Source organism: Chrysemys picta, chromosome 11 (assembly GCF_011386835.1).
Source record: "Chrysemys picta bellii isolate R12L10 chromosome 11, ASM1138683v2, whole genome shotgun sequence".
Taxonomy (NCBI): Eukaryota; Metazoa; Chordata; order Testudines; family Emydidae; genus Chrysemys; species Chrysemys picta.
This window is the reverse complement of record NC_088801.1, coordinates 13879162-13902761: the sequence shown is the minus strand read 5'-3', so window position 1 is coordinate 13902761 and position 23600 is coordinate 13879162. Positions and strand designations below refer to the sequence as shown.

The 23600-nt window shown below is 44.6% G+C and overlaps 1 protein-coding gene across 10 annotated transcripts; it reads right to left on the bottom strand.

Moving 5' to 3' along the window:
* Positions 1–5881: 5881 nt before the first annotated feature.
* C11H2orf76 (chromosome 11 C2orf76 homolog) lies at positions 5882–23500 on the bottom strand. 10 transcript variants are annotated; one of them, XR_010591535.1, is made up of 8 exons: positions 23268–23500; positions 16587–16773; positions 16275–16427; positions 15144–15194; positions 10663–10700; positions 10447–10528; positions 6686–6783; positions 5882–6070 (listed from the first exon to the last, which is right to left on the bottom strand). XR_010591535.1 is itself a non-coding variant. In XM_005279856.5 (7 exons), the coding sequence occupies exons 3-7, from the start codon at positions 16405–16407 to the stop codon at positions 5994–5996; spliced, it is 381 nt and encodes a 126-aa protein (XP_005279913.2). In that variant the 5' UTR covers positions 16408–16427; positions 16546–16773; positions 23268–23500; the 3' UTR covers positions 5882–5993. The 10 variants fall into 10 exon arrangements, 8 of the variants coding, with proteins under 8 accessions (XP_005279913.2, XP_023960598.2, XP_005279915.1 ...); XR_010591536.1 differs by having other exon boundaries at positions 5882–6067; XM_005279856.5 differs by lacking the exon at positions 6686–6783 and having other exon boundaries at positions 16546–16773.
* Between the last annotated feature and the right edge of the window lie 100 nt (positions 23501–23600).

Below are 23600 nucleotides of genomic sequence, written 5' to 3'. Positions count from 1 at the left end.
CAGCTCTCCGAGGATCACTGGGCATTTCGACTTCCCCTATGGTGATCTTCTGGTCTGGAAAGAAAGTCCCTGCTTGCAGCTTTCTGTACAGGCCAATGTTCCTAAAGATATGAGTGTCATGCACCTTTCTGGACCATGTTGATGTCAGTGAAATGCCCAGGATGATCCACAAGTGCCTGCAAAACCATGGAGAAATACTCCTTCCAATTGATGTACTCCGTTGCAAGGTGGTCCGGTGCCAGAATTGGAATATGCACGCCATCTATTGCAATGTTTCTGAAATGCGGCCACCATGGCAGCATGCAGCCACCAGGGGATTTTCATGCAGCCACGACAGCCTCCTGGGCGGTGAGGCGGCGGGGGCAAAGCATGGGCCCCTCTCCCTCCCTCCTTGTTGCTCCTGGATGCACCGCCTGCACTGCCTCTGGAGAGAGGTGGGGACGCAAGGCTGCAGGAGCAAGGTGAGTTTTTGACCCACATTGGGGGGAGGGGGTTTGAGCGGCAGGCTCCAGCGGCGGGACTTCAGGAACCTGGCCATGTGGCCCCGGGCTCCGACCGCAGGGCAGTGAATACTGACCACACACTTGGCTCTGACCAAACAGCCCTAGCCTCCAGCTGCAGGACTCCAGCCTCCAGCCCCTGGCTGCAGCTGCGTGGCAGCAGGCGCTGGCTCCCGGCTCCAGTCCCGGGCTCCAGCTGTGCAGTGGCAAGCACTGGCCACAGGCGCTGACCCCCCAGCCCCGGCTCCGAACACAGGGCTTTGGGCACCAATCCCTGGCTCTGGTTGTGGAGCTTCTGTCGGCCTCTGGCCCCCAGTTCTGGCCAGGCGGTGACGGGCACTGGCCCCGGGCTCCAGCCACACGGCTCTAGCCCCTGGTGCTGATCCCCTGCCCCAGCTGCATGGCAGCCGACCCACAGCTCTGTTCCCGGGCTCCGGCCACACGGACGTGGTGGCAGGAACTGGCCCCAGGTGCCGACCCCTGGCTCTGGCTGTGCAGCAATGAGCACTGGCTCCAGCCATGTAGCAGCAGGTGCTGACTCCTGGCTCCAGCCATGCACTCTTGGGCTCTGGCACCCAGCTCTGGCCATGCAGTGGTAGGCACTAGTTCTGGGTGCTGACCACAGCTCCAGTTGTTTGGCAGCGGGCTCCAATCCCTGGCTCCAGCCATGCAGTTCCCAACCCCAGCTCTAGGTTCTGGCCACAGATACTGAGCCCCGGCCCTGGCCGCATGGCAGCAGACACCAGGCCCTGGCTCTGGCCACGCAACAGTGGGGCTCATCGCCCACCCGCATTGCCCCGAGCCCCTGCTGCCTCCCCTGGCAATGCATTGATCCCACCATCGCCTCTGGCCCCTGCTGCCTCCCTCTTCGGTCCCCCCATCCAGGGCTTAATGGGTTCTGGAGCTTGCTGAGAAAAGTGATATTAACAAACATGCAAGTATCACTTTTCACAGCAGATTTACTAGCTATCTGTGAAAAGTGATAGTGTATGTTTGTTAATATCACTTATCACAGCCTGGCAGGTAGCTACTAAGTGTGCTGTGATATTAACAAATATACAAATATCACTTTTCACAGCAAGCCCCAGGACCCACTAAGCGCTGGATGGGGGTGGTAGCATTATTTTTGTTATTGAGTCTCCCCAAAAAAAACCTACAAATATACATTACAAAGATTTGGATGTGAATCTGTGCATATTTAATTGTTTTTCCTAAAGTTAATTAAGTATTTTAGGAAAAAAAGTGTCAGTGCAGCCACCAGTGAGAGTGGGTGGCCTCACGGTGAGGCCACCAAAGAATTTGTTGCGAGAATCCCTTGTCGCCCCTCCGCAGTTAGGGAAACCCATTTCTGCAAACCCATCCACAATTTCACGCACACTGCCAAGAGTCTTTTGCAGCAGGATATGACTAATGGCCTTGCACACTTCCGTTCACACAGCCCCAATAGTCGACTTCCGCACTCCAACCTGGTTCACGGTCGACCAGTAGCAGTCTGGAGTCGCCAGCTTCCACACCGCGATCGCCATGTGCTTCTCCACTGAGAGGGCAGCTCTCATTCAGGAGTCCTTGCGTCGCATGCTGGGGCGAGCTCAGTACACAATTCCAAGAAGGTGGCTTTCCGCATCCGAAAGTTCTGCAGCCACTGCTCATCATCCAAGACCTGCATAATGATGCAATCCCTCCACTCTGTGTTAGTTTCCAGAGCCCAAAAGCGACGTTCCATTGTGATCAGCTGTTCCATGAATGCCAAAAGCAATCTAATGTTGCTGCTTTCTATATCGGACATTGCGTCAGGCAACTTTGATTGTCATTGCCTTCATAACTTCAAGAATAACTCCACTACTATTCGCGATGTGCTAGTAAGAGCTAGCAGAGCAGTGGAGATCAGCGCGGGATCCATTCCTGCAGATAGATGTGGCAGGGCAAGCAGAAAACAAGGTGTGATGGGTTGAATCACAGAAACCCCTTTGGGACTGCCAACTTATGTGCTGAGACTACCTCTAAGCCCATTTTCCCTGGCAGCTTGGGACTTCAGTGCCCTGCCTGGTTGTGCCAGACACACTTGCCTGCTACAAACACAGACCCAGGTCTGAACCACGTTCAGAATCCAACTACAAAATGGAGTTTTGGAGTCACATGGACTAGTCACATGTCCATTTTCTGCAGGACTTCCCAAGAAAGCTCAGATGTGGATTGGTGTCTATCAAGGTCCATTGTTAACTAAATACTCCCAATTACTTGAATAACCCCTTCACACTATGTTGACCACATCTGCCTTACGTGCTTTCTACAGCAAACACTTTAAATACAAGCATAGACCCAAGGCTCATAACTTCAGATATAAAAATGATACATGCATACGAATAGGATGAATACATGCAGAAGAACATAAGCTTTGTAATGATACCTTACAAGAGACCTTTTGTAGAAAGCATATTCCAGTTACATCATATTTACACTCATAAGCATATTTCTAGAAAGCATTATGGGGTGCAACGTCACACAAGGGACATTGAAAAATGCCATGAACTGATGACAGAAGCACATGGAATGCTGGGATGGAAAGCAGTGCATCACGGGGCATTGAGCCCGGACCCATGATGCGCCATGATCCCCTGCGCCTTCCCACAAGACCTAGCAGCAGAAGCGGGAGAGCTCCACTGCGGAGTAGCTACCCACAGTGCACTGCTCTCATTGCCGATGCAAGTGCCACAAGTGTGAATGCGCTATGCCACCAGTGGAAGACAATGTGAACACAACAGCAATTTTCTTGAAGCGCTTTTTTATCAGCGACCAAACTCTCTGCGAAAAAACTCTGCTTGTGTAGACATAGCCTAAGTGTTTATAGTGATCCTTCTGCCACTAACTTCAAAGAGAGAGCCCTGCATTTTCTTATTGATGTGACCAAGCATGGACAAGTACAGCATATCCTATAATCACATTCTCACCCTTGAGGAAGAGGGATCCTTAAAGGCCTGAAGTCAGTTTCCCTACTCCTTGCCCAGTAAGACAGGAACCACAGCTGTTCTAGACCAGTGACAAGTGCTACATGCTAAAGGTTACCTGCAAATATTTTTTCAAATGAACTAAATGTAAGGTAGTGTGCTGAATGCCCACAAAACCAAATGAGGAACATTCGTCCTTCTACGTTCAATACTTGCAAATCTCTTCTAGAACAAAATAACTTTCAGAGGGTAAAGAGTTCCCCTAAGTAACACTGACACTGCACAACATAGACTTAGACTCCTCCTTGAAGACCTAGGAAGGGGTCTAAGCCAATAACAATTGGGAGCATTTAACATACCCATTATAAATATTCATGCCAGCAATTTTTTCTTAACAAATAGAAAAGCAGCATCAATGTCAAGAGATAACAGAATTGTCTCTGGAAAATTCAGATGCCTGCACAAGCAAGATTTGCAAAATGTATTTTAAGTGAACAAAGTGACAGTTTTAATTGTAAAAATTAGGACAGTTGAAGACTGTTTTTGTATCCAGCTGTCTAGCTATAACGGAGAATTTATTCAGCCAGGCACCATTGCTCATGCTGCCGATTCCTTCTCATTCAAACTTCCTCTTTGCTCCCACTGCAGCCATCTTCCCATATCAACATCTAACTAAGCCTCCGCTCCCTGATGCCATTTTTCCCTCCGTGAGAAATTCCCCAGCTCTGCCCTCTCCCATTGCAGCTATGCCTTCCCAACTATTGTGATCCATACAAAGTCCTGGATCTGTTTCTTCTGCAGGAGAGTCAGTTCATTCCACCACCTTCAGACAGTAAACCTCAGGCTGATTTAAAATCAAAGCAACTCAAGATAAAGACTACAGTTCTGTTTGTTTTATAGTTTAATTTAGAGCTGGTGAGAGATGACAGGTTGATAGCCCTGGAAAGTAAAGTCCTCATTATCCCCACAATGGCTAAGAGCACAAGCGAAATCAGTACAAACTAGCCCACACTGCCATGGGGAAATCACCTTTGATCAGATGTTAGTTCAATCTCCATACCCATTTAGTCAGGGCCTCTGCTAAGACCACAAACCAGGGTACCAACTGTGGTGGCCTTTTCTTGTGATGGTCTGACCATTCCATAAGGAATTGAACAGAGACCTCTAACCCATTTCACAGTGGCTACTGGAAGTAATGGATGCTAACAATTTTTGTTCACCACTCAACTACTCCAGAATCAAACCAGCTTCCAGCGACAAAAGGCCCCATATTCCATTACCAATCCTCCTGGTATTCTGTTCCAACATTCTCTGTTTGAATAATAAGTCTTGGTGATTTTCTATGCCTTTTTTTGAAGACTGAAGTTCTTTAAAGAGCTGGTGAAAGTAACACAAGTCTAACAGTATTTCAGAAAGAGTCACAGTATACAAGCAGTGTTCGAGAGTATAACAAAAGGCCCTGTCGTGCTATTGTACAACACAACCCATGAAGGGCCACTGGCTTAGCACCGCAATTTCATGGAACAGCAGTATTAACGCTTCCTGGGGAGCAAGTGTATCTAATCATTCTAGGATGACTATTCTACTTGTTCTTAATTTGGTGAATGTAGCAGAAGAGTATGGAAGTTCCAGGAACTAATAGATAGTGACACTATGGGAGTATTCATCTCCAAGAAAGTGGGAAAGAATCACTCCCTGTCCTGGAAACAGCTGCCCACAGACTGTGCCTCCCATCACAAGAAATGCAATCATTCTGGTTTTATTTTAATACTGAACTGAACCCACTGGCTTTCACACCATTTGGAGAAATGCCTGATGTCTGCTTATGCATATTGATGTCACACAAGAAGTCAAGTTGCTATGCCTTACACCAAGGCATCTCCGTGAAACGATGCTAAAAACAGGCAGGCTGGTCCTTGAACACAAAAGCTTCCAAACAGTCATTTGTCTGTTTCATCACACTAACCGAGGCTGGAATATAGAGTATAAAGGAAAGCATTCACAAGTGAAGAATATGAAACCTGAATCAGCCTGCACCATTCAAACAAGACAGACTGAACATAAGATGAGTGAAATAAATCTATTATTTGTAACCTAGGGATTCCATCACTAAACTCTTTAAAATATCCAGTCAGTTGGTCATAAAAAGTTTCCTTTTTCCATAAAGAAAGGATACCATCATGATGGGATTTTACATCTGTACAATTTCCATACATAGCGAACATCTTTTATACTTAATCTCTTATACTTAATCCACCACTGTAGAATCACACCACCAGAATGTTACAGGTCCGAGTTCATTTATACTGCTTACATTGTAAGGGGGGTGGGGAGGGAAAATGTATGAAAGGAAAGCAAATTTGGGTCATTGATTTTTTCCCCCTGAATCTCAGCATCCTGAGAGAAATGAGTTTCTATAATAAAGAAATTTCAGCATTTGTGAGGCAATCCTCTAGGATTTATTGATTTAAAAAAAATCTCATTAAACAGAAAAAGAGAGTTTTAAACGGGTATGAGAAAACAAAAAAATCCAAGTCTCTTTGGATCGTCACCAGGCCGAAACCGGATTAGCTTTGTAGTTTCTGTAATCTTCTTCACAGAAGAACGCTAATTCAGTTTCATCTGCTGAAAGGGATAAAAAAATAAATATTCAGCATACCCAATAAAAGCATATGCTTATTGTATTAACCACATAGCAGCCTATTAACATTAATTAGAACCTCAGAATGCATTCAGTGCCTTTTTGGTTAAAGGCAATCACTAGTCACCACCTTGTTTGTTTTTACGTTAGACCCAAATACCATGTGTTTTAGTCTGGTTAAAAAGAACTAGAACATTGTCATGTAAATGTAAACAAACATCTACAAAAACCTTCAAGACTAATTTCACCAACGGCTACAAAACAATTTGGATGGCATTCAGCAACCTACGAGATTGGACATTTATTCTTTCTAAGAATCCTAGAAAACAACGACGCTTGTTTTTTCCCCAGTCCATTATTCAGCTAAGGAGGGAGAAAAAACCTCTTTTTTTCTGAAATTAGCCTGCAGGTATAATAATTTAATACTTAGAGGATTAGGAGAATATTTTACAGATCACTTTACATTCTCCCTCATGGCCCATCAAAATATGTGTCTGAAGAAGTTAATTTTTTGCCCTGCTAATGATTAATTCATAAGGCTTCAACAATATGCAAAGTGAACGACACAAATTGGCTTCTCCAGCAATACTTTCAAATACCTCTAATTATTCACAGGGGATATGGCACAGCTAAAGGACCCACAAAGGTTCAGAGCAGTCACAATTCTTTCAACCCAGCAGGTCAAGGACTTCCTCTTCTAAAACAATAAGTCAGCAACATTACTAATTCAGAGTGGAGACAAATCTGATGGAAAACCTTCACAATTATTAAACATGGAATTCTTTAAGGTCCTGAGCCAATAAGTTCTGCATTTGCTTTTTAAATTAAACCTGAATTTAATGAAGTCTGCCTGTCTTATACAAAGGAGCAGGAGAGGTTTTAGAATCTTGACTAGGAAACTGACAAGATTGTTTGCAATGAATGCTGAACACTTTATTAACATACATCCTTGCTCTAGAAATACGCACACATTAACTTTGCTGACTAGATAATAGCTGTAATAATCATCACCACCACAGAGGATTTCCTAAAGATGCTTCTCTAATACCCTCCTAATTTACATCTTTCCAGCCCAATCTGCCCAATGCTAAAATCAATCCTTTGGAGCTGAGGAGGGTGCTCAGTACCTTGCAGGATTGGGCTCCTGGCTTTTTTAAAAGGGAAATTCTAGTGTTTGCTTCTAGCAAATGTTGTGCAGCCTACGTATTTAACATCTGAATCTATTCATGGGAGATTTGCAATTGATTTCAATGAAGGCAGAACTAATATCACATGATACTGTGCATCACTTATTTTGTTAATTCTTTATATATTCAGGTTAACTATATGCTTACAACAAATGCTAACTGCGTCAATGCCTAACTGATGCCGTTTTTGTGTTCTCATATACCAAAATTTACCTCCGTGGGAAAAGCTCTCTTCCACTGACTTACAGAAGCTATTAATGGGAGATTTGCAATTGATTTCAATGAAGGCAGAACTAATATCACATGATACTGTGCATCACTTATTTTGTTTATTCTTTATATTACCATAGCGCCTAGGAGCTCTAGTCCTGGACCCCATCGTGCTAAACACTGTACAAACACAGAACAGAAACAGTCCCTATCCCGAAGAGCTTTCGCTACATTTTTATTACTTACCAGAAATGCAAAAAAATCTACTCTGAATGGATAAAAATTAGGAGTCGCCAAAGGTCTTACTACACTATTCTGCTTCTGTAAGTCAGTGGAAGAGAGCTTTTCACACTGAGGTAAACTTTAGTATATGAGAACACAAAATCTGCTCTTTTAAAACCTCAAAACTTGGCAAGTGTAAGAGGATATTCCTCATTACACAGCAAGAACTTCATTCTACCTCATACAGCAGTTAGGCATTGACACAGTTAGCATTTGTTGTAAGTATATAGCTAACCTGAATAATTATGGGGTAGTGTTTTAATTACTTTTCTTCCATCCTTAAACCATTCCCTCCTCCCCTACATACAGAGAAATAAAAACAGTCTAGTTTATCGCAGTTTGTTTTCAGAACAAGATTACTCTGGTGTGCTGATAGTTTACTGAGATTGCATCAAGTTATACCACCACTAGGACTATGGTACCTGTTTCAAAGGTAGGAATGTACAATCATTCATCAATACTGTCTTGAAGAAGGACATCACTGGAGGAGGGCAGCTCTAAACAAATATCTGCCACTGTTTCCCAGCCCCTTGCATAGACCTCTAGGCCAGTGGTTCCCAAACTTGTTCCGCTGCTTGTGTAGGAAAGCCCCTGGCGGGCCAGGCCGGTTTGTGTACCTGCCATGTCCGCAGGTTCAGCCGATTGCGCCTCCCACAGGCCGCGGTTCGCCGCTCCAGGCCAATGAGAGCTGCTGGAAGCAGCGCGGGCTGAGGGACATACTGGCCGCCACTTCCAGCAGCTCCCATTGGCCTGGAGCAGCGAACCGAGGCCACTGGGAGCCGCGATCGGCCGAACCTGCGGACGCGGCAGGTACACAAACCGGCCTGGCCTGCCAGAGGCTTTCCCTGCACAAGCGGCGGAACAAGTTTGGGAACCACTGATCTAGGCCATGCTACCTCAAGTCTTAGGTAGGTAAGACTCATGCTAACGAGGCATATACTAACTAAATTACAAGACTTTGAAGTCTTCAGACTGCCAATAACCCTCCTTCCCAAAGAGCTGGTTTTCATCTGGATTAAAAGGATTTGGATAGCAGGGAAGGCTAAAGAATGACTTTTATTATTAATAATACAGTAATGCCCAGTCCTCTATAAGGCCTTATATCAGAGGCCCATTGAGCTAGGCACAATAGATACATATAGTACGAGACTGTCTTCTCCTCAGAGAGATTACAGTATAGAATAAGGGGTGTTGTGCGAAGAGGAAAGGGGGAGAAACTAGAAGTATCAGGTGTAAATACCAAGGAAACAGGGGAATTGATTAGTGTGGCCCAATGAGATTAACCAGGAGTAAAGGAATGAAATCAAAAGAGTATTTTCTGATGTTCCATTTATCTTTTCCAATGGTAAGATTTATAATAGTCTCCTAAGGGGAGTGGAGGAAGCACCACTGATTGAAGGATTTTAAACTAGATCAGACAAAGTGCTAAATAGTACTGTGTAGGGGGAAATCCTGCATTGGCTGGGGAGAGGCTAGGTGGCCTAATGCTGAATGGGTTCTTCTATTTCTAACTTCCTCTGTGATGTTTCACCCAGAGCGTAAGATTGTTGTGCACCAGATTTAAATAAGCGACATTCTAAACTAATCAGTGCTGTTTCAAAACCTGTGAATTGGGCCTCAAAGTCTCAGCTGCTCTGCTGCCACATAATCATTTTTGCATGGAGCCAAAATTGACATCCAGTGACTATCAGATTTGTCATACATAGGCATTTCTTTACACTATTAGCACAGGATATGCGCCGTATACAGGGCCGGTGCTACCATTTAGGCAAACTAGGCGATTGCCTAGGGCGCCAAGATTTGGGGGTGCCAAAAAGCGGTGCCCCCAATTTTTTTTTTTTTACAGCGTTCCTACGCCCCCTCTCCAAGTGCACGGTCCCCCCGCCTCCCAGGCTTGCAGCGCCAATCAGCTGTTTGGCACCGCAAGCCTGGGAGGGGAGGAGAATTAGAGCGGGGGCGGCATGCTCGAGGAGGAGGCGGAGCAGAGGTGAGCTGGGGTGGGGAGCTGCCGCACGGCTCCCCGGGGGGAGAAGCTGCCACGGGGGCGGGGGAGCCTCAGGGCGGGGAGGGGAGCTGCCGCAGGGGGGGACGAGGGGGCGGGGAGCGCAAGGTGGAAGTTTCGCCTAGGGCGCGAAACTTCCTTGTACCGGCCCTGGCCATATGCATTCTTCTGTCAGAAAGCAAGGACTCAGGTTGATTTTAACCACGTGTCATGTTCAGCTCACTTCTAAACGATATTATTTGTGCTGCCCTGAGCAATTTGAATATTGTGTTGCACATTAAACAAACCTAATCTCATTTCATTATTCCACACTAGCTCCACTACTTAAACTTCTAACCAAAACATCAGTTTAAATGTTACTGATAGGTTATTTAGTACTATGTCTGCTTAATCTTATCTGTCAATCATTTAAAATTACCCACAGCAGAATTCTAAGCATACCTTCTAAAAATCACAATTTGCATTCTGAGCATTTGGAGTGCACATACCTGCCGCCCTCAGCCCAATGATGTGAATGTACATTATCCCCCCTTCTTCCCTGGATAATTATCAGGTAGTGTAAAGAGCATCAGGAATAGCATTTACTTTTCAGCAGACTATCCAAACATAATCAGCCAGTTATCAGTATAATGACAAGCATAATGATCAGTTCTGTCAGTCAATATAAAGGTACTCCTACCTACTCCAGCTGCTTTCAAAGTGCTGTCTTCTTTTAAAATGAGTTTGTCATCATCCTCCAAACTCACTACAAGTTCATTGGTCTAGAAATAAGTAAACAGGAATATAAAGATAAATGCAGGTTTTATTAGCTCTGCCATTATGTTCTCTAAAAGTACATAGATCTTGCTGTATCCACACATAAAAGGGGGGGGAAAGGAACAGATAGCAAATGTACCTTAGATCCATGTGCTTGGTGAATAATCTTCATCGTATCTGGAAGAAAATACAAAATTTCCCTTAAGATGTGGTTCATTACACTGGACAATGGCACTGTGAGGGTTCCAGGTTTGTCATCTCTTTGAGAATTTTCAAGTGTTCTCTGTTCAAAAAGGGAAAAACAAAACTCTCTCCACTAGCAGCTAGCCCTGCAATCCAAACCTGAAATCTGAGAATCAAGCTAGGTTCTTTTCTTCGTGAGTATTACCACCTGTGTTAGAAGTTCTGTCACGCAAATTAGGGTCTCAAGGACATTTACTCCATCCCACTGTCTTCATCCTATGCCCTCTGTGATACCCTTGCAATCGGTCTTCAATGAGATTGCACAGGTGCACGGAAGGTAACTGGAATTTAATAAACAAATCTGTTGATGCTGCACAAGAAGAAAGCGAACCCAACTTGCTCTCCCACGGCGGTGTTGGCTCTGCTCTGCTAGCAGGAGAAAAAAGTAGTAACAACTTAATTTTGTCACTAAAATAATCAGAGATGGCAGAACGCACACACAGGGAACAGAGTCAGTAAAAGGATGCCACTGTTACATATATAGGCACTTTAATATTAAAACAGAATTCCAACACATCTATGTTTGAACAAACTCAAAATAGGACACGTGTGTGCTTTTTCAGCAAAGGAGCTAGAAACTTGATGCTATTTACCCACTTGTAAGTCGGGGGGTGGGGCGGGAGAGAATGTGGACTAGAGTAACTTTCAAATTGGTGTGACTGAGTATTCAGAGCTCTGGTACAATAAAGATCACATTCTCAATTAGAGGTTTAATCCAAGGCTTTAATCCATGAACATACACACAGCTTCGGCCCATTTTGTACATTTTATTCATAGCATTTAAGGAGCTTTGGATTGCCTTGCTCTCCCAGTGCAAAGGTCACTAAAGATTCAGCATACAGTGCCAGTTGCAGTACTATCCATATATCTTAGAAGCAAGACATGCATTAAACAACACTTACTGGAATCTTACCATTACTTAGAATTACTGCAAGAAGACCACATAATCACACTGAAAACATACTAAGCTTTCATCTCTAGGAAGTGAACATGCGAGCTATCAATGACCTTTACTAACCTCAGCCAGCTCTATACTCCCAATGAATGGAGTCCAAGAGCGGCCTACTGGTTTTCAAATCCTAGTACAACTTCACATCCCCATTCTCTGAGCTGACTTCTTACTTACCCATTCAGTCTCTGAGTCACTTTTGATTTTATCTGTTCACAGCTCCACCACTGACCACGGAAATTTTTGCATTTAACCATTTGCCCTATGAAGGAGAGGCTGTTCCAACCCCACCATGTAGATAAAATATCAGCCTCTTCAAATCCGGGCTAAAGCCTCACCTCCTCCCATTTGCTTTTGCTAACCCCAAACTAATCTCACTTGAGCACATAAATAAATGTTACCTGGTGTTCCTCGTAACAGGCCTTTTGTGACAGTTGATATAAAACACTGTCATGAGATACTAAACTGTACTGAACTCCAATGACAATTCTTTGTATTATTTGTATTGGGTGTAGGGCCTAGAGGACTCCACCAGATTGGGTTTCCATTGTGCTAGGAACTGTACCAACATGTGGTAAATGACAGTCCCTGCCCCAAAGTGTTTACAATCTAAAAGACAAAATGTGACACGTGTCAGACAAAGAAAAGGATGGAGGGAATGAAGTAAAAATAATGGGATGCTTTAGTACAGACTAGCTGTCTGCACAATTTGTAGATGTAGTAAGCCAATCAGAAGCAGAAATCACAGCTTGCTACCTGCCCAGCCATTATCAGATGACAGTTCTCTGTGGGAAACATGGTAGAGGTGCGTTTTAAGGAGGGATTCGAAGGAGGATAATAAGGTGGCTTTGTGGAACTTTCCTCATATTGCCTCATATGCACAGGAAAAGGTGCAAAAGGGAAAGAAGCAGACAAGTGGGCGACCAAGGCTGACATTGTAGGTGCCATGCAGGCACAGTCAACTTAACAGTAAGATGACAGGATGGACAGACAGGAAGAAACTAAACTGTGAAGGGTTCTGACAGTGAGAACAAGAATTTTAGGTATGATGCAATGGAGAAGGTTGAGCCAATGGAGAGACAAAGAGGAGGGGGCCTTAGTCCAAGTGAAGCACCAAGAAGATGAGTTTGACGGCAGCATTTTTAATGAATCTGAGGAAATGAGGCAGCAACAGACGAGCCAGACTGGTGGAAGTTGCACAACTTAGACTGGAAGCTCTTTGGGGCAGGCACCGCCTAGCAAAATGTGGTCAGGGTCCATGACTGGGGCTCCTAGATGCTACAGTAATACAAAGAAACGTGTAAGTCAAGGTGAGGGGCAATCAGGGTCTAGATGGGATGAGTCAGAGCGGGGATAAGGTTGGCCCTTTATGATGCTGGCCAAGAAGAAGCAGCAAGATTTGTACAGTGATGGGCTGAGAGAACCAAAAGAAGGCAGAGTTACAGGAGAAGCCCAGATTAAAGGCCTGTGTGATGAGGAGGATGGTGGTGCTACCCACCACCATGGTAGAGAAATGAAAGAGAGAGGGTAGGGCTCAGAGGAAAGATCAGGAGCTCGGTTTGGATTCCTTACATGCAAACTCAGCATAACTGGCACCTACGGCTGAGAGGCTAAGACTGAGCTCGTGTATCAGGAATCAAACTGCTGCCCTAGCGTAGTTCTGTTCCCTTGATTGTACAGTATTTTGTTCAGTCCTCTGAATAGCAATTAGCCACATGTCCACAAGCACATGCGCACAGCAAATCTCCCCTGATGCCATGTGTTGTGACTAGACCAAAAATTGTGCATGGACATGCAGGTATATCACAGCATAAAGAATAAAATGATAGCACAGGTCTCCTTCATTTGCCACAAAAGGGAAGAATGGCACTCCAGAGACAGATGTTTCAAATCTCTGGAATTGTAAATAATTCAATATTCACATCTGTCCTCTAAATTCAGAGAAACAAGTTGAAGATAGAGACATTAACAAATTAAACTCTAATCCCCGATACATTTCCCACTTGCTCCCATTTTGCACCTCCTGATTCCCCATCAGTGTGAATGAAGAATCAGGCCCTATGCCAGTTTAAAGCAACAGAGGGTCCTGTGGCACCTTTGAGACTAACAGAAGTATTGGGAGCATAAGCTTTTCGTAGGTAAGAACCTCACTTATGCACTTGCATCTGAAGAAGTGAGGTTCTTACCCACGAAAGCTTATGCTCCCAGTACTTCTGTTAGTCTTAAAGGTGCCACAGGACCCTCTGTTGCTTTTTACAGATTCAGACTAACATGGCTACCCCTCTGATACTATGCCAGTTTAGTCTCTTGATATAGGCGTGTAATTCCCAGCACCATTCACAGGAATTATATGTGCGCCCCACTCAGGGAGATGCTTCATCAGTGTGGTAGATGTGGTTTGCTAACTCCACCTTGGACAGAGGGAGGTGGGAATGGCATTGATGGCAGAGAGGCATCTGTAAGGAAACCCCTGGAACAGTTCATCTTGGGAGAGGTTTATGTCTCAGGGAAAGTGTTCTATTGTCATTTGAGTTATTCTTTATGCTGTATAACTGCATGACCCTGCTGTCCTCCATTGCACCACTTTTGCTCTAGTCACCAAACAGCATAATTAAAGCCAAATCCCAGAAAAGGGATAAATCTGGAGCATGTTCTATTCAAAGTATGATACTCTCCACCTCCTTACACCAAGGAAACTTGCATGTGAGCAGCATTACTTGCAACAATCATTAGAGCACAGAATCAGATTTAAATCTTACCCCAGGCTATTTCATTCCATTTCATTTCATCCCAAGCTTACATTTAGGAGGTTTCCTATTTACTTTAGACGTGTTTTCCTCCTCCTCGTCTTGTTTAATATTATGTAAATTCTTTAAGTACATAAATCTAAATATTTTCCACTCGGTGCCTTTAGCTCCTTCTTGGCCATCCCTTGTGACCTCACAATTAGTAGCCGGGTATTGAAATGCATAACCACGAAGAGGACTGTGATTTCAAAGTACTGTGGGTCACAAGCTGCTCTGCAGAATGGGAACAGAGTTTAAAAGGCACTTACAAAAATGATAAAAAATTAATATCCCAAAATGCCTTTGCCAATTAGCAGCAGAATGTGTAATGTGCTGCCTAATTCTGAAGTGAATACAGAAGTTCATAATAATCGTTGGGTTTTGTAGACACATGATGTAAAGTTAATGGTGTGTGTACGACATTCGCAATAGGGCCGTGCCAAATTAACCATTAGCTTGACTAGTTGTTTCCTGAAAGCAGCTGCCAAAGTATGAGTGTGTGTGTGTCACAGCTCCTTTCAGGAGACTAGTCCTGACTTACTATATTTAGATGGAAATAACTGTAATGCAGTTAAATCACGTGAGAATTGGTATAACATACTGTACACACATTTCTTAAAGAATAAGAAAAAAATCACATACCATATTTGTATTTTTTAAAGGGAGGTGGAAGTCCTGTTCTTAAAGACACATCTATTAAAAATAAAGAGACTACATGAAAAGGATTGCAACAATTTTCTTTTTATATTTTTAAATGATTACGTCATGAAGCTTTCACTCTGAATTTGAAGTTTAAAATAAATCTCAAATCAGGAAACTTGTCTTAACATCAAAAGTTGAAGAGCAACCGGTACAAATCTGAGCCCAGGTCCTACAAATTCTCTGGTACACTTTACTTGTGTGACTGGCCCCATTGACTTCAGTGGGACTACCCACATGTATAATGTTCAGGAAAGGTGTGCAGGATCAGACCCTTGGAGTCTGATCCTCCATAGCTCTACTGTCATGTGTATCCTATTAACATTTTCATAGGGGCAGAAGTCGTGCATCCCCATTTGCAAATTGCACCCAAACAATTGACACACAAATGAATTGGATGTGGAAGACTAGTCTGCTAACCAGCTCCCCAAAGAAAACCACACTGCTGAAAATTAGCCCCTCTATGGGCTTGGTGTTGAGCAACTCCAAGAGGTGCTGAGTGCCTGTGTGCATTTCTGGCTGACAATACTCAGCCTAGAAGAAAACATCCCAGAGAACACACTCATATAGTGGTACCTTCCATCATTGAAAATAACTACGCAGAACACTTCCTCCCCATTCAACTGAGACCCACTTTGCTTTCCCTCTCTGCACACAAATATTGGTGTAGCCCCTAGTCATGTAGAAACAGTGACCAAAGATTCACTAGATGGCATACGTCCCTAATGCTTTTTGAGTAGCTGCCCAACAATGCAGCCCATGCAGCTTGGGGCAGTGAGCGAACGGCAGCACAGCACTGCCATGACTGATCATGGGGATTTCCAGTGCAGGGCAGAGGGAGGTAATGCCTACATGTAGTTGGACATCCTCTGTGGGATCAAGAGCCAAATCCCCCATGAATCCTTGGCTCCCCAGCCCCCTCCATCCCCAGTAGCCCAAAGGGGGAACATGTGGAGCTGGCAGCTTTAATGGAGCCACAAGAGTTTTCCCATTAATTTGCTCCTCTACACCTGCTTACGCACAGACAGCAAAGTACAGGGACCAAATAAGTGTGTAAGAATAACAGTGCCTTACCATTCTTTACAAATGTAATGAATTGCTTTACAGTCTGGTCCAAATTAACTCCATGATACACCACAGGTCTGAAATTACGGTGCTCAAAGGAGCGAACCAGGCGAACAGTAATGGTTGAGTTTTCTGATGACATGTGAATTAACTGCAAGCACCCTAGAAGATATTAAAGAGAGTAATTACTGAGTTCTCTCTTTGTACAAATATAACAGCTAAAAGAACTAGGTGCAGGTGCATTAGTCTGACAGTCCCAAAGAGTTAAAAATTTACAAACTTTTAAATATACTGTGCCTCACTTCAGGCCCAATTCTGTACCCCTTTCGCCATGACTACGATGGGCGCAAGAGCAGAGCCATAGCCTCCTCACTGACATAGGATTGTCCAGAATTTAAGGGTAGAATTTGACTCTGTATGTCAGATGGCCCAGTTCTGCAGTTGTTCCATGTACAGAACTCCCACTGAGAACAGCAGCAGCTCCAGGAACGAGCCACAGGGTCAGGCCCTATATTAAGAAGAAAAAAAAAGATTGCAGAAAAATGGTTTAAAGCTGTGTGAGACATGTTTTGCTTTTAATTTATTTGTAAGTCCAAGTCACTGAAAAGTCTGCCCGTCCTCTATGAGCCAAAGGATAGAATTGGACACCATAAACAAAAATAAAAGCTTATTTATAATACATCAATATCGCACAGACACACCATATAGAAAAATGCCTGTGCTACCACCTAAGGCTCGTCTTTACATTGTATAACAAATTAAAATTAAATCCAACAAAATAATGGTGATGGAGATAACGTCATTTTTGTAGGAATTAGGGGGCAAAATTCTCCTCTCATTTACACTAGTATAAATCCAGAGTAACTCCCTCTGGGGTTACACCTCTGTAACTGAAAGCAGAATATAGACTGGTAGGTGGTTGTTTTTTTTTTTTTTTTTTTTTGGCTTAAGTCTGCTTTTCTCCCCCTCTCCCCCTTTAAGCAAAGTCAGACAGAGATTTTAGTTCAGCACCTTCATAGTCAATTTCCTGTGTCTCTAGCCAGCAGAGCTGTTTCCTACCACTGATAATATCCCCAGTTTTCAGTGGTAGATGCTCTTCCACTTCCTCCATTTCCGTTAGTTCATTAGCTTTCTGCAACAATGACACTGGGCCACAGCTTCAGTGCCAGGAAGTTTGTCTTTAGCACAGAGCTACATTTCAGCTGCCTTTGCAGTTATCTCCAACTATCTGCACAATATTTTCGCTCTCTCTTGCTCATTCTATTTGTCTCTTACGTACTGATTCCTTATGTATTTGTTGCTCTGCAATAACTAAGAGACTTGTGTATCTGAAAGGTTTTAAATTGTTTATTTAGTCTTTATCAATCAATCGTACTTATATGATCCCGATTACCGTAGTATCTGAGCACCTCACAATCTTTAATGCATTTATGCTCACAACACTCCTATGAGCTAGGAAAGTGCTATTTATCCAATGGGGAACTGAGGCACAAATCTCCCAAGTCCCAAGCTAGTGTACTAAACTCCTGAGCTATCCTTCTTTTAAGTCATTCACAGGGCTTCACTTCCATTTTTGTTTGGAGGGAGATCCTTCTGTCCCCTGACTTTACCTAACTTTTGCAGGTGGGGGGAGGGGTCACATTTAAAGTTTTTGACCCAAGTTCTATGCCTGAAGCACAATAATCAAGTTAAAACACATTACATCAGTATCTCTTTTATATAACATGTACATACAAAACCACATTCTTTTGTATCTGAAAAGAGGGTTTTTTTAATTATGCTAAAAAGAGGTGAACATTATCCTAGTCCTTCTCCACACAGGACCGAAAGTTGAAAGACCCTTAGCACAGAGAAGGACCCTGCTGGGTTCTGAACGCACTCTACCCCCAGAACTACGTAAGATCATCTTGGGGGAAGCAGATTCTAAGGTGGAGAGGAAGAGAAGCCACAGAGTTTAGCATTCAGCACCTAGATGAGGAAATGCTGATATCTTAGACTGATCTAATAGTGAGATGGGCCAGATTCTGTGCTGCACTTCTCAGGAGGCATGACACAGAAAGTGCAGCCCAGAAAACCAGCGAACTGTCCAATGCAGACATACTGATGGTTAATTGTTCTCTGTAAGAACCAAATCATTCCTGGACTTGAGCTTAGATATTTCTTCCATATCCAAGACAGACATAAGATCACCAAGGCTAACTAAAGAGCTTTGCACTAAAGCCCTGCCCCACAGTGTAAAGGAAACCAAAGGTCAGGGAATCCCTTTTCTGTTTCTCATCAAAGAGCCCAAGAATGGATGAGGACTCCAAGTGACAGTTCACCGAAAATTCCCTCATAGTGCATCCCCCTGCCTCACACCCAGGTGTCCGCTACAGATAGCCCCCTGTCCTTCATCCTCCCCACTACGGACAGTCCCCTGCCCCTCACCCCCCCATACCTGCCACAGGCAGCCCCCTACCCCTCACACACACCCCAACTGCCGTTCATCCCTCCCGCACGCCCACTTCAGGCAGCCTCCAATTTGCTACAGGCAGCCTCCCACCCCTCACCCCCCGACCTGCTTTGTCACTGTTATGTATAGGGTGACCAGACAGCAACTGTGAAAAAACGGGACAGGGGGTGGGGGGTAATAGGCGCCTATATAAGAAGAAGTCCCCCAAAATGGGACTGTCCCTATAAAAACGGGACATCTGGTCACCCTAGTTATGTACTCCTTGTACACAGTAGCTTGTAGGGCTGCTACTAGTAGGTCAGGCTTCTATACCAGATTAAGGCTATGTGTACACTGCCACTTTCAGCGCTAAAAATTTAATCATTCAGAGGCGTGAAAAAACACCCCCCCCAAGCGACAAAAGTTTTAGTGCTGAAAAGCGCCAGTATAGACAGCGCTTTATCGCCGGGAGCAAAGCTACCACCACTCGTTCGGGTGGGATATTTTTTATCGCCAGGAAAGCTCTCCCCCTGGCTACAGAACTTCCATCATGGAGATACAAGCAAAGTAATATGTTCTCTTAAAGATATTTTAATGCAGTGTTTCTCAAACTCTTTGATATCAGGGACTGGCTTGCTGCCTTCCTAAACTGTGTCAGGGAGAGCTCAAGGACTGGCACCAGTTCACAGACCAGTCCTTGAGAAACACTGCTTTAAAGCACTTCTGAGTATTACTGTTAGCATCTCAGGAAAGGCATTTTACACACAGTGCCACGTAGTGGCTGAATAGTAGAATACAGTTTAACATTCCATTAACATCTCCCATTTTAAGTTTTACATTCCTACCATTTATAAAAGTTACACTATCATACTATCTCTAAAGTTCAGTTTCTCCGAGTCATACTGGTTTTCTAATTACACAACACTAACAAGTAACAACTTGGTCATCTGGTTGTCTATTAGTTGCAGTGATTGTATCTGATCAGTTTAGAATTTTTGAGTGGTCATCTTCTTGTTCTGCATGAACCATCTGTAGAGTTTGTTCTGTTGATTGTTCCTTCTGAGAAACAAACTGAAATGTCGACAGTTTCTGTTGAACTCTCCACTGTCCGTCTCAATCACATATGGTCTGGACAACAAATTCTTTTTCTTTACAACAGCTGGGTTGCCAATCCTTTTTCTCCATCCAGTTTGACACAAACACAGTCACCAGGTTCCAGATCTGGCAGTTCTCTGAATGACGTCTGCTATAAAAGTGTTCATAAACTCTTTTTGTCTTTTTATCCAGTTTGGCTACTATCTTCACATCTGGTCACTTTGGAGATACAGTAGAACCTCAGACTTACGAACACCTCGGGAATGGAGGTTGTTTGTAACTCTGAAACATTCATAACTCTGAACAAAATATTATGGTTGTTCTTTCAAAAGTTTACAACTGAGCATTGACTCAATAAAGCTTTGAAACTTTACTATGCAGAAGAAAAATGCTGCTTTCCCTTTAATTTTTTAGTAGTTTACATTTAATACTGTACTGTATTTACTTTTTTGTTTGTTTGTCTCTGTTACGCCTGATTGTGTACTTTCGGTTCCAAATGAGGTGTGTGGTTGACGGGTCAGTACGTAACTCTGGCGTTCATAACTCTGAGGTTCTACTGTAGATTCTTTTCCAAAGTTGGAACAGTAGTTCTGGGTTGTCTTTCCATCAGGAGTTGTGCTGTACCAGTGGCTGCTATCAATATTGATCTGTAGCTCAGAAGATCAACAAATGAACCTTCCTGTTGTAGGATTTTCCTGGATGTCTGTTAGCCCTCTCAGCCTCTCCATTCACTTGTGGGTAATGTGGACTGCTAGTAATATGGTCAAAATCATATTTCATTTGGAATTACTTGAATTCCACTGCAGTGAACTGTGGTCCATTGTCCATCACTAGTTGTTCTGGAAAACTGAAATGAGCAAAAGCGCACTTCAGGGCTGGTCCACACTAACCCCCCACTTCGAACTAAGATACGCAACTTCAGCTACGTTATTCACGTAGCTGAAGTCAAATTATCTTAGTTCGAACTTACTGCGGGTCCACACGCGGCAGGCAGGCTCCCCCGTCGACTCCGCGTACTCCTCTCGCAGAGCAGGAGTACCGGCGTCGACGGCAAGCACTTCCGGGATCGATTTATCGCATCTAGACAAGACGCGATAAATCGATCCCAGAAGATCGATTGCTTACCGCCAGACCCGGAGGTAAGTATAGACGTACCCTCGGTTTCTTGATAACACTGCAAGACGTTAGGTTTTTCAAGTACCTTATTTATATGTAGCTAAGAAAATAGTCCACTATGACCAGGTAATTTGTGTCTTCTGAATTTGCATAAATCTGCAACTAGTCTCTTCCAACATCTGCCTGGTAGAGGTGTTGTTATTAAAGATACTTTGTGTTGTTAATTCTGCAACATTCACATGGAGATACTTATTCTTTATGTCCTTGCTGCTCAGCCGGCAGCCAGCCACCCTTCTGTTTCCTTCCTCCCCACAATGCAGGGACATAGGGAGAGTTCTACTGCCTCCTCACTGCTGGGCTTCCTGAGAACCTTTCATTTGTGTCCCCTCACTAGCCACAGCTACATGTTGCCTCTGTAAAGGAGCATGAAGAGGTTCTTTCAAATGAACCTATGTTCACTTGCGCAGTGGATACTTTTATTGACAGAGCGTCTTGAGGGAATTTCGGCTTCTCCCTAATGTGATGCCAATGTCCCAGAGGAACTGACACAGCAAGGAACTGAGTTCTCAGAAGCTGCCCTTAAATCCCACATGCTGACCCTTCTCCCCTAACCCCTGCAATCCCTTGTGGCCCTAGCCACCTGCACCTCCTCCCCACACCACTGCTCTCTTACCTCCAGTGGCTGCACGTAGCTCAGCCATGCAGCCCGCCCTGCCTGCCTGCCACTGTGGTCCTAATGCCAGTAAGAGCCCAGATTTCATGTTATGTTTTAATTTCATGATTCCATCCGTGTTCTCATTAATGCAGATTTCATAAGGCCCTACACAAAGTTTTGTATTTTTCCATTTCTCTTTATAATTGGTACCACTGGGCACATCATGATGTTGACTCAAAGATTTTCTCGATTAAGCCAATCTATTCTATTCTCTTTAACTCAATTTCCCCTTTATTAAACAACACGATAGGAATCCTCAGAGGCGTACGTACAATATATGTTTCAACACTGCCTCTTAAGGTTATTTATACTCAGACTCCTACCAAAACTCCAATACCAAATACTCCAAGAAGTTCTGCCACTTTTCTAATTAGGCCCATCATGGCTTCTATGCTGCAGCTGAGAAGGTTGTTGGTGTTTGGTCTTTGATCATATACATTCTGAATGCAAAGCTTTTGTCTTTGTAAGTTGTTTCTATGGTGAACTGGTCCATGCACTTCACAATACCTCCAGGGCTAGTCAGGATTGTGTCAAGCGATTTCAGCTCTGGGAGGACTTCAAGGTGATTATACATCCCTTCTGGTATGACTTTCACATTTGCTCCTAAGTCAATTTTTAACTCAATGGTCTTTCCATGAATAGGCAGGCTCTATCATCGCACTTGATAGATCCCAGAAACAATGCCTCTTGACTGCCCCAGTGCAGCAAACGCCGGCAAAATGTCCATATTTTGTGTATTTGTTATACCTTGCACCTCTGGCTGAACACACATCTCATGGGCTATGACTTTTTCCATATGTTGTGCATTTAGTCTGAAAGGTTTTGTAGTTAGCCTGTGTACAAGGTCAAATTGGTCTTTAATTATGGCGGCTGTGAGATGCTTTTATCTATAAGACCAATAACCAGTCTACCGCTGATATTTTCATGTTTTATAGCCTTCAAATCAGAGCTTTCTGCCAAGGCATGCAAAACTGTTATAAAAGATTCAACAGATTTCCCTCGTTCTTGACTTCTTTGGCAAAAACGCACCCTTTCATACCCCGCAATTCTCCGAGGTATAAAGTAGGCGTCAAGCACTGCCAGAACTCTTTCATCATTATCTTTGTGACTGTGGTCATTAAAGGCAATGGATTTAAAGTTATGCTCTGCCGGCCTTCCCCGGAGCAGACATGAAAGACGACATCGGGACGTCTCCAGGCTCCAGGTGGTGTTCACAGCAGTGTCTTGCCGTCTGCCGGCCCTGGCACAGCTGAGCTTCCGGGGGCACTGAAATGCCTCATGCCATCGAGCCTGCAACCTTTGCTGCCCACCTGTGGCACCAGTGGGGCTGGCCCCACGGCCTGTACTCCTCCCACCGGCAGGCTGCGGTGTCACTGCAAGCACCTCAGGCGTCTACTCCAGACTCAGACTGGCCACCGCGCTTCCCTGGAGAGACGTGTTTGCCCCGCCCCCACGGCGGACCATGTGACACACAGCACCCCCTAGGGGCTGGAGGTTATACTACAGCCACCCCCACTGCCCCCTCTTCCCCACCCCCACCACAGGCCCGCCAACCGCCACACTCCCCTGAGCTCGCGCTCCCTCGCCCCCTGGCCCGGCCCGGCCCCGCCCATCAAGCAGACACTACCCCCCCCTCAACTCTTACTGCGACGCTCTGCCCGGGCACTTCCGGCTTCACCACCCTCACGCCATCCGACAGTGTCACGTGACTCCCTTGCCTCCGCACTTTCCGACGTAAGGGCGGGGCCTCTCTCAACGCGCAAGGCTCCGCGATTGGCCGCACGAGACTCTATCCCACCCCCTCCTCGCGCCTGCCTTCACTGCTCCGTGTGATTGGGCGCAAGTCTCGCTCTGCCTCGCTCTTCGCTGTTCCTGGATTGGCGTCAGGCGTTCTGACCACGAGCCTCCTTTAGTGATTGGCCGTGAGGCGCCCCTGAGCCCGCCTCCCGCGGGGGGGGATTGGTGTGGGCCGAGCTCG

Excerpts from the sequence above, each read along its gene's own strand:
- C11H2orf76 (XM_065561581.1), bottom strand. The coding sequence starts at position 22,196 with ATGTATAATCACCTTGAAGTCCTCCCAGAGCTGAAATCGCTTGACACA. Across the intron at positions 16,428-22,129 it reads AATCCTGACTAGCCCTGGAG|GGTGCTTGCAGTTAATTCAC; the intron begins GTATTGTGAAGT and ends AATATCTTCTAG. Across the intron at positions 10,529-10,662 it reads ACCAAGCACATGGATCTAAG|ACCAATGAACTTGTAGTGAG; the intron begins GTACATTTGCTA and ends ACTTATTTCTAG.